Here is a 16,080-nt window from a genome sequence, read left to right as displayed (position 1 = left end):
ACATATATTTTTTATTGGCCTTATCAACAAGAAGACAAAGTCATCAATATCTCCTGCAATGGTAAAATACTCTTCATGAATATGTCAACTAGTAATGACTATGTCAAATGTTACATTGTTCTATTGAAAACATACACATGTAAACTATTCATATACTAGCATGCTTGTATCAACAACAGACTGGCTGAGTGCTTCCACGGTTTGATGTACCTCAGTAATGTTGATACTGGAAATAGAGTGGTACTGTTGATTTATGTCGTTAGGTTGAATACCTACAAAGTGGAAAAAGCTCTAGAAAGGAGTACAGCCACCAATTTCAGTCGACATTAAGCTTATTGCCATGGAAATGCAAAAACATTTTATTCAGAAATCCAAGTTCATCACCAGACCTATCTATGTGCCAAGTTTGGTAAAGAAACATTGAACGGTTTAGCATAGACCCATGACAAACTGATATCCTAAGATGATCATAGTACTAATATTTAGCATAGACTGTGATAGTTGTAGCTTTAAGACCACTTTAAGGTCCCAGGAAATCATTTAAACAGAGACTTAATGATTTAACCAAGCTATTGGGATCTACTGGTGATTTTGATTTTTGACATAAGGCCATTTATTTCTTGTTTTACACATCCGCCGGTCGTATTTTTTCAAGAATAAGAAAATAAATTAAAATGAATTTTCCCCGCTCCAAAAATAAAATCCAAATGTTTGTAATGGCCAAAAATGTAAACTTACAAGGCATTTTTTAGATTGTTTTTTACAGTATTTTCAGTATCAGATAGTCAAAGTGCTTGGCACATTACATAATAAAAATGCCATAAAATACTTTGTAGGACAACTTGTGTGTGAAAACTTACTTAAATATAACTAGTATAAGGATTTGTATCCAAATACATATACAGGCCTCGATTCAATAGATGTTAACCTACTTGCATCAACATAAAAACCTCCTTTTGCACTGCTTTTATTGCAATTTGTAATGAAAGAAATATGCTATTGAATTATTTAGATGTTTTATTCAGAAGTTTACCCACTCAAAAATTGACTTGCACCTGGTGCAAGTTAGACTAATAACTAGGTTGCACTTTGTAATATTGGGTTGCACCAACGCAAGTAACAAAGCACTAAATCGAGCCCTGATATAAGAATAACAAACACAGTTTTTGTGAACTTGCTTTTGGCAGTAAGGCATGGACAATTTTATTTCTTGTTTTACGGATCCATCGGTCATTTTTTCAAAAATAAGAAAATAAAAATAATTAATTTTTGCCCGCTAAATAAATAAAATCCTAATGCTTTTATTGGCCAAAAATGTAAACTTACCCAGAAAGTGTTTTTAGACTGTTTTTCCCTCATATGTACTTCATAAATAATTTTACTTTAGCATCTAAAAGGAATATCACTTTGACTGGTGATTTTTATTTCCCTCCTGCATTTAGGTGTTCTGAGGAAAAAAATCTGTAAAACAATAAATAAAACTGGTCTGGCCTAATCATGGTTTATGTAAACACTGTCATGTTTAGTCCCCTTGTACCCATTGTGCAAGTACATTATTTATATACTCGAAGCTGGAACTGTTTCTAGAAGTGACTGGGACTTCTTAAATCACAGACTAAATTAATTTATGTAAAAAAAATAAATATACAATGTGCCCTCAGCAATGGAGACCCTCCATGTTCCATGTACAGCTGAAGCATTAGACTGTTGGGCACATACATGCTGCATTAAACCCTGCACACACATGACCACACACTGATGAGGAACACTGCTTCTGTACACCTGACAGGTGTTTTATATCCCATCCTAGGACCACCAATATGAATACATAGAAAAATAGCAATTGTCCAAGAACAAAAACATACATGTAAAATTTTTTTTTGTCATTTGTTAACCAGCTATACAACTTATTTATACAACATGTGATGTGGTTCTCCTACCACTGATGGAACACAGGCTGTGGACAGACTCAGGGGTTGTTCCAAGTATCAGTAACCATGGTAACAACCACATCCACCTATGTCAACAACACTGTAACTAACATCATCTCAACATCTTCAACATCTGGTTCGGTAAAAGTATGGAGCCGCCAGTGGTTCTGTTCTATTAATGACAACAATGAAGTCTGGGCCAGACAATCCAGTGACTGGCATTATGAACATGAAAGGGTCAGGTAACCAAGCAACTGAATCTGGTCCCCTGTCAAAGTGATTCCTGGTAATAAAATGAAATTAATACCAAGTATTTGACGGGCATTTAGAAGTTGGAAAACCATGAACACAAGAAACTGTTAAAAATAACAAGTTCTTTATTCTTGAAATATGGAAATCAAACGCCCAGAGCCCCAGATAAGATTTAGCTCATGTGGGTACAGTACCCATTGTATTTTTTTGTAGTGGGTATTATGAATGTTGAGTCGGTATTTCATTTTCCGTTACCCACTGCTTTCAAATATGTGCGTATTTCGGTCATTTTACTCACCTAAGTATTACGTCATTGAGTAAGTTTACTAAGCAGGTATGTATTGCCTTATGTCATACCTAATCAAAACCAACTTAAATATAATGGAAATGATTTCATAAAAAATCACTCATCCTATACTAACAGTACAACACTTGTCCTATACTAACAGTACAATTTGATAGCAATCGATGTCCTTTTCATTACGCAAGCGATTTTTATTAATATATTCTGTACGCATTTGTTTTAAACTTTTTTCGTATCTAACATCTTAAATGCGTAATTGGTATGCAACAATTATTTTTTCAATGCGTAATTGGAAATTTTCTATGCGTACTTTACCTGGATACTCAGCTTATGTGGGCCTCTGAAAGCCTTTGAAATAAATCCTTACAGTGTAAGTTGTACATTAAATGGATCTTAGACTTCAATGCTGCAGCAGTAATTTGCTTCCCCCTTTAATATTATTGATACACTGACAACTAGCACCTCCTTGCTGCATATACAGATATAACAGCACAAAGCATGTGTTGTGGGTTGGTATCAATTAGGGCTATTATGATGAACTGTATTTCTTCAGGAATTCAATTCATAGAATTGCCTTAAAGTCAAATATGTACGAATTTGTTTTGAAATGGTATTAATTAAAGTAAGATATGCAAACTATATATAAAGTGAATGTATACAAGCTGTGTAGCAGCTAAACTTGTGTCAGTTTGCAAAGTCCCATTTGTATTGTTAACTAAAGTATCAGGCAATGAGAGGCATTGTTGCAAAGTATTGCTTATTTGCTTTACCAAAAATATCACTGAAATGTTTTAGTCTAAGTTATTACAAGACATGTTTGTTAGTTTAGCTCCTATATATGGAACATAAAATATTCATGTAAAATATTCACATCCATCACCCTGTATTCATGAAACGAAATATTTTTGCTTCATTGTATGTTCAATGCGTCCCTAGAATGAATCAAGTCTCAGGACAATCAAGAATCAGAATATATATAATAATAATCAAATATATGTTGTATAAATGTAGTAAGAAAGCAGTGAAACCTAATTTTATATGGTTTCAAAAAGAAGTATTAAAATATTATGAAATCTCAAAATTTATTGCCTTTTCTAATTGTAACTATGCAAGTTTTCATTCTTTCTGGTCATCCTTCCATTTACTTTTTCGAAATACTATAACTGACTGACTATAACTACATGTATTTTGTATATATGTGTACTATATATATAAGAGGTAATGTACACATTATGTATTTACATCAACGCTACTCACTGTACACTTAAAATACTTTCAATTGAAGAACATAAAGCTGCTGTAATGGAAATTGTAACATAAAAATGGAAATTAAAAAAAAGAAAAAAAAAAGAATCAGAATATATTTCATCTTCTATACCACCACCACAATAAAGATTATCGTACAATTGTAATCATCTGTCAGTCATCATCTGGTAGCTGGCTTCATACACACTACTCCATCTCAATAACTATGAACTATCAAAAAAGAGGGTGAACAAAAGGGAAATAAAATGTGACAGAGGAATAGTTTCTTAAAATGATTATTTTGAACAAAACAACAAACGATATTTTGTAATATATTTCGTAACAAATTCATTCCACCACAACCATTCACGTCAATTACTGCCATCACCATGGTTACATATAATAAATTACAGTTAAACTTATTTGCAACATTAATAGTTGTTCTTACAATCCCCTCCACCAGGAATGTGAAACATACAAAGGGAGACAACTCACTAGCTATGATGCCGTCCATCTGTTCAAGAGCAGCAGCCAAGACATCGCTTGCTTCCATATTACTTCCCATGATGCTCGGCACTAAACTATCTCATCATTGTCAAACCAAACTGCAAGAAAACAATATCTTTTGATATTTTACAGTAATAATTACATAAATTTACATAAATTTCAACAAAACAAAAGATCCCTACAATTACAGACAAATGATGAGAATGAAATTATGATTTCAAAAGTGATGCTGTCTGATATTGAGATGACAGCATTGTGGTGGCAGTTATTGGTTAACTCGTGAACATGGTGATGATTGGATGAGGGCATAATAACAGCAATAATCATGATATGAGAGTGATGTCAGTTACATAGCTCTTGGGTAGTGAGGGTAGGATTTGAACAGAACCCCAAATTATATTTCAAGGGTTTTTACAGGAAAAAGAATGTTAGACAAAATGTGAAAGTGTAGTGCACCGTAAGGTACGATATAAAAATACTTATATTACTGGTACATACAGGACTCTTATCATCTATACCCATTTCTGGTGTCCCCACCGTGATATTGCTGGAATATTGCTAAAAGAGGCGTAAAACTAAACTCATTAACACTTATCTATATATTTGTTGAGAACTTTAGTATAATGAATATAACTATGCATGCATCCTTCAGGATGCACTATAATGCTTTCTATACCTGCGTTTTACAAGCCTGCATACTGGATTCTCATTTATACATTTTGTCAAACGCTGGAAATAAGAATAATAAGTGTTTAGTACCTAACTGGTATCCAATAGGGGTGTGTATTGCAGAGAATTTTCATATTGCGATATATTGCGATGCGGAAGCATATATTGCGATATGTATTGCAATATATTGCAAGGATTGTGTTTTTAACAAAAACTACTTATAATTGAGTTAATGCTTGATTATAAAGCAAAAACACAACAAACTCACTATGATTGATTAACCTTTTATAAAAACCTTTAATCATGACAAAATAAAAATGTAAGTAACATTTGGCACTAATGAAACAGGGAAAAGAACAATTAAAAAAAACGGAAATATCCAAAGATTTCCGAGTGTTACGAAGTTTTCCGAATGCATGTAAAATACCGGTTTTCAATCAGCGTATTGCAATACGTATCGTTTTCATGTCTGAACCGGTAAATACCGGTAAACCGTTATATTGCGCAGCCCTAGTATCCAACCATGTATTATCATAAACTCAAAGTTGCCATCAACTGAATGTGAAGATGTTATCCAAAATTTCCATGATTCACTTACAATACATCCATATATACATCAAGGCTCCATTTACCAAGTAAATGATAAGGTGAAACCACTACCACCAGGGTCAGTGGATCACTGTGCACTTGAATGAAGTATAAGTATACACCCAGATATTTTAAGTCACATTGCCATCTCATCCAAATGGGTACAAATTTGCAGCTGAGAGAATTGAGGCCTAGTTTGAACAAGGTAATTTGCCTGAGAAGACACCATGTGAAACATACTTGCCTCAGTGTGCGTGTAAATATAACATATTTGTGGATAACAACATCTTCTTTCAAAACTTTCCCTTTGATATGTACATCTCTGGCATCCACCTCTTATCCTTTTGTTATTCACTAGCTTTATCAACTAACTGCCTGGCTGTGTTCATTACCATATTTCCTCTAATAAGTGCCCAGACACTTATTTTTTCAAAGGACTTCCAGACCCGGCACTTATTACAGACCCGACTTTTAGTGCTCTTACTGGGTATATAGTATAGTTCTTAGTGCGTGTTACGTCAAAGTTAGGGACCATTCCTTAATAAATCTATTTTGGGATCAAGTGAGAATACATTTATTAAAAAAAAACACTTATTGGAGGAAATACGGTATGTTGTTTTCTTTGTTGCACTGGGTATATACACATACCCCTCCCCATGTCAACATTCCTGTTATGATGGCAGTCTGACATTGTGACAGGAGCCGAGTCTGGACCATACAATCAGGTGACTGATATTCTGAGTTATGATCCACACATTCAGGATAAGATGCTAAACTGTTACAATCAACCACGTAAGGGACTCTGACCACCAGGGATTGGGAAAGGCAGGGGCAATGGGCCATTTTGGACATTAGAATAAAAAATGGCCCATTAAAATTTTGAAGTTTACTATTGGTACAAGGGCAGTGGCCCATTTTAAATTCAGAAAATGGCTAATAATCCTGAAAATGGCCCATTGTCAAAGTTCTCTATCCCAATCCCTGAGACCACCAAGCCCATGAAGTTGCATCGTAGAACCAACACAGGTCCTGGGCATCTATTATAACCTAAAAAACCCATGCAGTACATTAATCTAAAAACAACATCAAAATCTAATACTGGGAATCAATTCGTTGTGACCTGAAAACATTATAATAATGATAATAAATAAAGAATAATGTTATCAATTCCATAATGATGATTTATATATATTGTTAAAAAAGTTGAAAAACATGATAAATTCAATGCACAGCATGCCACAGTAAATTCAATATTATTCTTCTAAAATAGGCAAAATATAAGGCAAAAGGCTTCTTATTTTCCATATTAATAATATAAACTATTAACGGCATATTTGAATGTTCAGTGTTGATAGAAGTGAATTAGGGTACATTGTACATGACATATTCATGTAAAATGAAGTGACTGTACCCAGTGATGCAAGCAGCCAACCTCAGTGATGTGAAGTGCCCACAATGTTGTGATGAAGTAGGTCAGTGTAATAATTAATTTATTCCAGCCTAGGGTGCTCCTCCTGGGTCTCACTCTCACTTAGAACACAACAGATTTTGAGACCAGATAAACATGTCTTTAAAATACAAAACTTGGAAACTGTCTACTTTTGCAGAAGCAATAAAACATTTAACAGGATATTAATGTCAAAATTATAATATTACTCAACTGTAAACATATTTTTATCTTTCCACAATACACAAAAATGACTCATATCAAGTATTTGCATAAACACGTTGGACATGTCAGGTTCTGCCCTTCAAAACTTAAGTGATAGATTTATGTAATGTACAGTTCGCAACAACTTACATTTTGGTGTAAATTAAAAATTGAGAAGACATTTATAACTAATTTGAGAAATGGACAAGCTTCAAAGAAGGTCAACAGGAAAGTAATGAAACTCCATGTCCTGTAATTAAATTCATTTTAAACATTTACTTTATGTGGCAGACAATTCTTTGGAGGCATCAAAAAGTCAATTAACTCAGTGCCCAAGTAAAAGAGAGTTAGTGAGTGAGTTTACTTTTACGCCTTTTAGCAATATTCCAGCAATATCATGGCGGGGGACACTAGAAAATGGGCTTCATACATTGTACCCATGTGAGGAATCGAACCCGGGTCTTCAGTTTGACGATCGCTTTAACCACTAGGCTACCCCACCACCCTGCCTAAGTAAGAGGATTCTTTGCTGTTTTGTTTTTTTAACCTGAACGTCTATAGCTCATGTCATGGCCATTTTTAACTGTTGTTTACTGAAAAGTGTTACTAAATGGATGCTTATATGTACCGTGATACATACAAAGGAGGTGATACAACAACCTTGGGGCAGAAGTGACATAAGATAAGAATGCAATATATACTACTCAACTTTTGTTAGGGATCACCAGATAGTCTCTGTTTAGATAAACACGTACAAGACAACATGAGAATCTGCTTTGTGTACCGCGGAAAGATAAAAAATGTTCTTAGCAAAACTAGAGTATACATAGAGACGAATTAGTGATTTTTCAATCTGATATATCAGGAATGTTTACAGTTGGTTCTAACACTGTTTAGCACCACCCTGAGCAGTATTTTGAGTTGCAGATGTCATGGCAGCTTGATACTGGAGGAAAGTCTGTGGTCATACAAGCGTTAGACCTGAAGCTCTTTGTGAGAGTCATAAGTATAGATATGGTGCAGGGGTGGAAATAACCCATTGCCCAACAAGAAAAGGGCCGGGATAGTGGAAAAATTATCAGGGAAGTGTTTTTACATGTGCCACTGTACCGGAGTACACTAGCAATTTTAAAGTTATTTCCACCCCTGTGGTGCTGGGAAGCAAACATAATCATGAACAATTAGGATTCAAACCCATGACTATATAGGTGCCAGACACATTAAGGGGACGTAACTGTGTAAAAGGAATAGTATTGTCTCAGTAAAATACACCAACTGTGCTTCAACAGAAATGTTATCCCATTTTAAAATTATTTGTGGAATGTTATCAATTTATAACACATGTTGGTATATGATATCAGAACCATAATAAGGCATAACATCAACTCGACACATGCAACACTTTAGTCTACTGGGCCACCTGTGCTCTCAGTATCTATCTGTTAAAAATGGTTGTTGGAGTTGTGATAGACTAACAACTAGTCTCTGAAATGAACATATTTTACTGAAAAAAGTTCATAGTAAAAAAATATATAATAAAATGAAAAGGAGCCCTGAAGCTGAGGAAATCTAGACTTGCCACATTTTCTAGACTTGCGTGGACTTTCTTGGATATATTTGCTTCAGGGTCTGTACGACAGACTAAGAGTTGTGGCTAAGGCATCACTAATATGTACAGGTAGTGTTCCCAGTCTATGGGCAGGTGTTGAGACAAAGGAACAAGCCGACATGTTAGGAGAACAGAGCAAAGAAACACTGACCGTAACTAAACTTAAACCAATTCAAATTAAGTTATAAATAGACAAAGACAATTGTTTTAAACTGGTGACAGATATAACTTGGAATGTGTTAAGATATTTTAGCCTGAAACAAAAAAACAACAAAAGGCCACACCCTAGTCAGAATATACATGTTCTATGCAAGACACATCAAGTTGTTATCCATAAAGTATGCTTCATTATACATTCCAGGGAGGTGTATTTTTCTTACAGAACATGTTGACTGACCATCCAGGACATGGTAGGTAGATCCACACCTTATAATGGGGAATACCTTATAATATTGCAGGTCTCCTCGTTCATGTTACTCTGAGTCTGACTTCGAGGTCTGGCTTCTCTGAGAAAATACTTCTGTCAAAGTTCGTAAATATTCCCAAACATAAAACATATATTGGAGAGTAAAGAAAAACTTAATGTCAAAAACATTTTGCAAATCCATAATATTACAACAAAGTCTGTATTTCAGTCGAGAACAGGGGAAAAACATCCATAAGAACCTGTTCATCCGAAAGATTTGACCTCGCCTAATTAGAGATGAAAGAAGCCAATTTGTCCAGCAATGTGTCACTGTCAACTATCGAGAGCAAAGGATTTCTTCACAAATGACCTCATTAAGGCCTTAGGCGGGTTACCTACCAAATAGTGACTTGCATCCAACTTCAGGAATATTCCAAACCAATAACAGCAACTAGAAAACACCTGTGACAAAACGCCGACGTAAAATCTGTCATAAAACTGTCAAAATCTCATCTCGGAAACTTGTGTCAAAACATTTCACAACTGACTATCTTGGTAAGCGGAGATGTGTAATGCATATCCAGCTTTGTGTCTAGTACGACACGTGTAATATGATATACTTACATGCGAAGAGAGATATATGAAAGATCGGATTTCTTGCGTACGCGTGTCACTTTCCACACATGAAATCAACACAGCACGTTGTAATCCGCGCAATTTCTCGTAGCGCCCTCTCGTGGTTGAACCTTCGTCAACAAAGACACCGCACGCACCTGTTCCAGCGCTCGGGTGAATTTGCCTCGGGCGAAAAAAACAACACCTATCTGATCTCATATACCACGAGAAAAACATTTTGCCCAATTATAACAAATAGCATGTTCACAAACCTTTGTGTTGAATATTCTGTGTGCCAATGGGCACATTTTTATTTGCAAATCGTTTGAAATATTTGCGTTCTGCTTTGTGAAATGACTGCAGCACACATTCCTAAATAAAGAGTTTGTGAATTCCAAGGGTTGTGCAACTTTGCAAACGTTGTAGTGCATTTCCCCGCTAGATTTGTTCTAGTGTGAAGACTGCGTGTCGGAGTATTTGACCTTACTTTACGCAATAAAAAGATGACAAAAAAAGAGATCCAATATTTTGTCACCTGAAGTGCAGGCATATTTTGCTTTGACAGATTCAGTCGCCAATCGGAGTTCAGAAGTTTCACCACCACTTTCGCCGTACTCACAAACTCCCAGTTGCGGCCCTTTCTGAAATGTAAGTATACTTACTGGGTTTGTATAGTAAAGTACACATTTATTTTATGATCTAATGAAACGTTAAAATCACGTTTCTTAAACCTCCGATTTCTTGACTGTTTAGCTTGAAACATCAGAGGTGCTCGTTCCACAGGGTGATTAATTAGCGCTGAGACGATCGTACTTCAACCCAGGGTCACTCTGTAGAATGGGCCCCTACCAATTCACCCGAAGATAGATCTTAGATCTTTACAAATTTAAAGCTTATTTTTCAAAGGAATTTTAACATACTACATTGAAATGAAAATGAATAATGTACGGAGGAGAGAAATATCGCGTTTTACAGGCTTGTCCGTAAAAGGGTGAGTGAGTGAGTTGAGTTTTACGCCACACTCAGCAATATTCCCCACCTATATGGCGAAGTTCTGTAAATAATCGAATCTGGACCAGACAATCCAGTGATCGGCAGCATGAGCATCGATCTGCACAGTTGGGAACCGATGAAATGTGTCAACCAAGTCAGCGAGCCTGGCCACCCGATCGCGTTAGTCGCCTCTTACGACAAGCATGGGTTACTGAAAGTTCATTCTAACCCGGACCTTCACGGGTTGTCCGTAAAGAAGTAGCAGTAGCAGTAGTAGTTAAAGCCTTTAAACGCTGACGTTCACATTTTACGACTCTCGTCTCTCCAGTATATTTATCAACGTGTATAATCGAACCAGTTAGTGAGTTGAGTTCATCACAAGGTCACTCCAAATGAATTATATATACCTGTTATAGCGTCTGTCCACAGAAATTCGAGGATCCCAGTTAAGTCTGCTGGATGGTTATTACCGATCTACTGTTAAATAAGTGCCGTTTTCCACTCTCCAGTTTTCGCTCCCGTGTCAGTGTTCCGTGTTAAAATAGTTAACACACCATGATATAATTAACAATTGAATTATAACAGTAACTATGTTTACAAATCACGACAAATGGAATACAACGACAGTACAGAGTGGCGTTACAAATGCAGTTGCATTATGATATAAGGGAAGTAATTATAGCAATAAGACAGTGACGGTAATATTCACCTCACTACTACAGTGGTCAAGCCTCCAAAATAGGCCGAGGCTGAGAATCCGGGTGAAAAGTGATCATAACAATTACTGTTGGTCTTCTTGTAAGATCGATGCTCATGCTTTTGATCACTGGATTGTCTGGTCCAGAATATTGCTGAGTGCAGCGTAAAGCTAAACTCACTCACTCACTCTTGTAATGTGCGATGACCGAGTAAAAAACGTACCTTTTTTATATGGCGTGACTCCTGGAACTTCCATACTATTCTGGGTCAGACTATGCTGGAAAGGTCCATATATATGTGGTAGTACCTTCAACCTTGATTGATTGATTAGTAGCAGTTTGATAGGCCCATTTACACCTTGCCTATCACAAAGGTTTGCTAAGTTTATAAACCTTTATAAAGTAGTAAAGCTGCCACACGCTGTAATATAATCAAGAATGACATGCTGAACTTCATGGCGAACGATATTCCCCAAGCATAACAGTCCAGCCAATGAGGGGTCAATATTGAGAGCTGTAAGAGATTCCACCATCGCCTTAATGTTGATTTACATATTTTTGGCAATGAGGTCAATAATGAGCCACATTATCTAGCCGATTACACACTGTGCAATTTGCAAAAAGCATCTGTATTAATAATATTAAGACATGCACCAAGACCACAATGCCCAAGACGAAGTCTGGTTAAAAGAACTCTTCTCTACGATTGCTTCGAGATAAGTTTGATTTTGTCACAAAAGACTCGATGCCATAGATATTTCGTCCTTTTAAGGACGAGGTCCACCTCTTTTGCCATTTGGTTTGAGCATGGAACTCACACAATTAATAACATTGCCACGTAACATCTCACACGTTTCACTGTACACAGTGAAATCCACCAGAACGCCAGTATATTAATGACACAAACGTAGAAACACAACCGGGGTGAATCCCCACTCCTTCAGACAGGAGACACATATCACAAGATACATATATATACATACAATACATACATACCAGCCATCCTCGATAATCTCTAGGGTATACGTTCTAGTAGAGCGGAGTGGAGCGGGATTTATCGGAACGAATACCCCGAAGTAATTAGTCTTCCCCCAAGTTGCTGTCATTGCTTAATTAATGTATTGTATAGATCCGATGTTAATTATATGAACTGGTGAATAATATTAGAGATAATGAGACACATTATTTGTTAATTGTTTATTGCGTTTGACCATCAAATTACGTCATGATAATTTTGCGACCTCAAGTCATTCGAATTTTCGCAAAAATATCATGCTCGCAAAAATTTCGTGATTTACAGTATCGAGGATGATATACCTCGTCTCTGCGCACCATGCAAATTGCGAACACAAAGAAGCGGACATAAAAGACCTTCACATTGATGCTCCCCGTTTCTGCGGTCAGCTGAGCGTTCATGCCATCTATTATTGTATTACTGCATTGTCTCCTGTTACCGTTATCCTAGAATGTCTCAGTCCCTGAACCACATTAGTTTCCCTGCGTCCGCCCCTTTATGCTATGGTGAAGCCCTTAATGAAGAACGTTTAGATTTCCTTATGTTCCGAATCCCCCATCTCACTGGGGTTCCCCTTCAATTCAAATGGAATTATTTGTTTCTATCAAAATTATGACTATTCAGAGACTAAACGTCAGTCTACCGTTATCCCACCACCCGTCTGCACCCCCCGACCGGTGTTTACTATCAGACCTGTTGTCATTATATTGCGTGAGAATCTGTTCCCCGGGACAACTGATCCTGGCTAAACTTTCCTAAATATGTAATCAATACAAGTTTCCTATTTTCAATTTTCTCCCTGCTGAATATTCTTGAATGCCACTATGACATTAATAGGATGATTCTGTTTATCTTCCTGACTTGTCAGTCAATTGTCCCATGTATTTATCGTTACGCCAGATTCTATCTACTTTTGTTTATGCTATGGTTTCCTCTCTCTTAACAGCGGGGCACTAACACTGTACCCCGGAGAAGAAAGGGGACGACATTCGTAAGGTTAAATCGTATCTAAAACAGAAATAAGCATGTATCAAATATGTCTATAGTTGTACTCGAATCTTCCAGAAGATGCAGAATGCATAGAACTGAACTGACTTTTCCAGATCCGCGTTAAACCAGTCTCACTCACTCACTCACATTCACACTTACATTCGCACTCACTCTCTGTCACTCACTCACCCAAGCATAAATTCACTCCCACTCACCCAACCATAAATTCACTTTATTATCAATAAATAATATATTCAGAAGTACACATGTTCCATATCCAATCATTGCTAATATGTAGATGTCCGTAGTATTTACGGGTGATATTTGGACCCTCATAATATCGGTTGATCGTAAACGGAGACTACATTGATCTTGTTTGTTACACTTTGTTAACGCAACCCAAAAGAGTGGATGTTGCAGTGGATGTTGATATTGGCAATCACTGGATTGTGTGGTCCAGACTAGATTATTTACATACTGCGGTCCTACAGTTGGGATATTGCCGAGTTCAGCGTAAAGGAACGAGCGCATACACACTACGACACATGTAGTACTTTCATAATAACAAGCGGATATGTACCTCAGTCGTTATTGACATACAGAATCATTCTTTTGCAACATCTGCTCTCGGCTGAGCAGCGGACAGTACACAATATATGTTAATAATTCTTTTCAGAGTCATGTGTTGCCACATCTGTGTCTTGTTCTGTAACCCCGACACACACCTATGTAATCAACTTGATTTGCCACACACTGGTTTCTTTTAAAGATAGTGTTCGTAAAAGCTGACATATTTTGGGTTTTTCAAATATTGTGCGATGGGAACTGTTAATAGGAAATGTTTTCTAATCCTCCTGACGGTGTTAATGATGCTTATTTACATCATCACCAGTTTCTTTCTGCATGTAACAACCTGGATGTTTTCTGATGTACAACGTCGAGGTGATGTTGACGGAACGCCGAGATGGTCGGACGCAAAGCATCAAACAGTTGACGTCAACGCTGTGAACTTAAAACTGAGAGGCATACTTGACCACAACCACACCTCACCGGGCTGTAGATCAGGTATAAGGTTCTCGGACCGACCCCTCCCCTTGACTGCACTGGCTAGCTTCCCCGGGACTGGCAATACCTGGACGAGACATCTCATAGAGCAAATGACAGGTGAGGCAGTTGTATAGTATGACCAGAAATTATTGAGAATTTTAGGAATATGTTTAATTGGATTTCTAGTATAAACAACCTTGACCAGCTATCAAGTGCTTGGGTTTATTCAAGAGAGACAACTCCGTTAATCCGTTTTCATTAGTTTGTGAAGAGTTATCCCCCTTTGTTTACTTGCTAGCAGACGACATTTTCAGTGGTCCTCAGTATGGATGATTTAGAGAAGAGGAAGTTGATTTTAGAGTATTATAACAAGGACATCAGATCAGCTAAAGTGATTTGAAGTAGAACAGGCATCCCTTTGTCCACTGTTTATCGTGTTTTGAAAAATATTGCAAATGGATATGGCATTGAGCACCAGGGAGGCGCAGGTAAGCCAAGAAAATTGACTGTCGTTGACAGGAGGCGGCTTGGTATTCTTGTTTCTAAAAACAAACGAAGGAGTTTAGAAAACTTAAGGCTGGACATGCTTGATAGAGGAACTGTGGCTGTCTGTAAGGAGACAATTAGCACTGAGCTGCATGCAATGGGTTGGCAGAAAAGTCGAGGAATTCCATCACCGATCATGAAACCTGAACAAAAGGAGCAAAGGTTGAACTGGTGCTTACAGCATAGAAATTTTAACTGGGACAATGTGATTTTCTCAGATGAAAGTTCTGTGTGGCTGTTTCCTAATACACTGAAATTCTGGACCAAACAAACTGAAAAACCTATGTATCAGCGCCCAAAGTACAGTCCGAAATTTAACGTGTGGGGTGGCATATATGTGTTGGGGGCAACGCCCCTCTGTGTATTTGAAGGGAATACGAACAGTGAGCGGTACACAGATATTCTCGAGGGACATTTACTTCCATCTGCTCCAGCAGGACAACGACCCAAAACATCGTTCAAAGCATTCACAGGCCAGGTTTCGGACCCAAAATATGACATTATTAGATTGGCCAAGCTATAGCCCTGACCTAAACCCAATAGAAAATGTTTGGGGACTTATGAAGGAAAGTGTCAATAAGAATGGTCTGACAAATATTGCTGAAATGAAAGAAGAGGTGGTCCCATATTGGGACAGCATGGACCACGACTTTCTAACTTCTTTGATCAGTAGTTTATGCCCCGCCGCATAGAAGCCTGCATTGCTGCCCATGGTGACTTGACAAAATACTAACTGTTCACCTGTCTTTGAATCTGGAGTTATGTTCTGCTTATATTCACATTTAATACGTGAGTAATGAGTGAAAAAAATAAATAAATTACGATCTTTAAATTCTCAATAATTTCTGGTTGTACTGTATATGTCAGGACAGACACGTGGGAATATTCGTGTGGGAAACCAACACGATCCGAGGACGATTCTTATGTTTGTTTGTTGTTTTACGCCGCACTCAGCAATATTCCAGCCATATTGCGGCGGTCTGTAAATAATCAAGTCTGGACCAGACAATCCAG

General features: G+C 37.1%; 1 protein-coding gene across 1 annotated transcript in view; it reads right to left on the bottom strand.

Annotated features, from left to right (window-relative positions):
* The window catches only part of LOC124271244 (liprin-beta-2-like), a 152,918-nt gene extending 148,591 nt beyond the window's left edge, over positions 1-4,327 (bottom strand). The window contains 1 exon segment of the mRNA XM_046706335.1: positions 4,228-4,327. Coding sequence (XP_046562291.1) covers positions 4,228-4,297 — 70 coding nt within the window. The 5' untranslated portion in view covers positions 4,298-4,327.
* Between the last annotated feature and the right edge of the window lie 11,753 nt (positions 4,328-16,080).

This window comes from Haliotis rubra, unplaced genomic scaffold, assembly GCF_003918875.1.
Source record: "Haliotis rubra isolate DU_JTF1 unplaced genomic scaffold, ASM391887v1 Scf159, whole genome shotgun sequence".
Classification (NCBI taxonomy): Eukaryota; Metazoa; Mollusca; class Gastropoda; order Lepetellida; family Haliotidae; genus Haliotis; species Haliotis rubra.
Note: the sequence above shows the minus strand (reverse complement) of the source record. Positions and strands in the feature narration are given on the sequence as shown.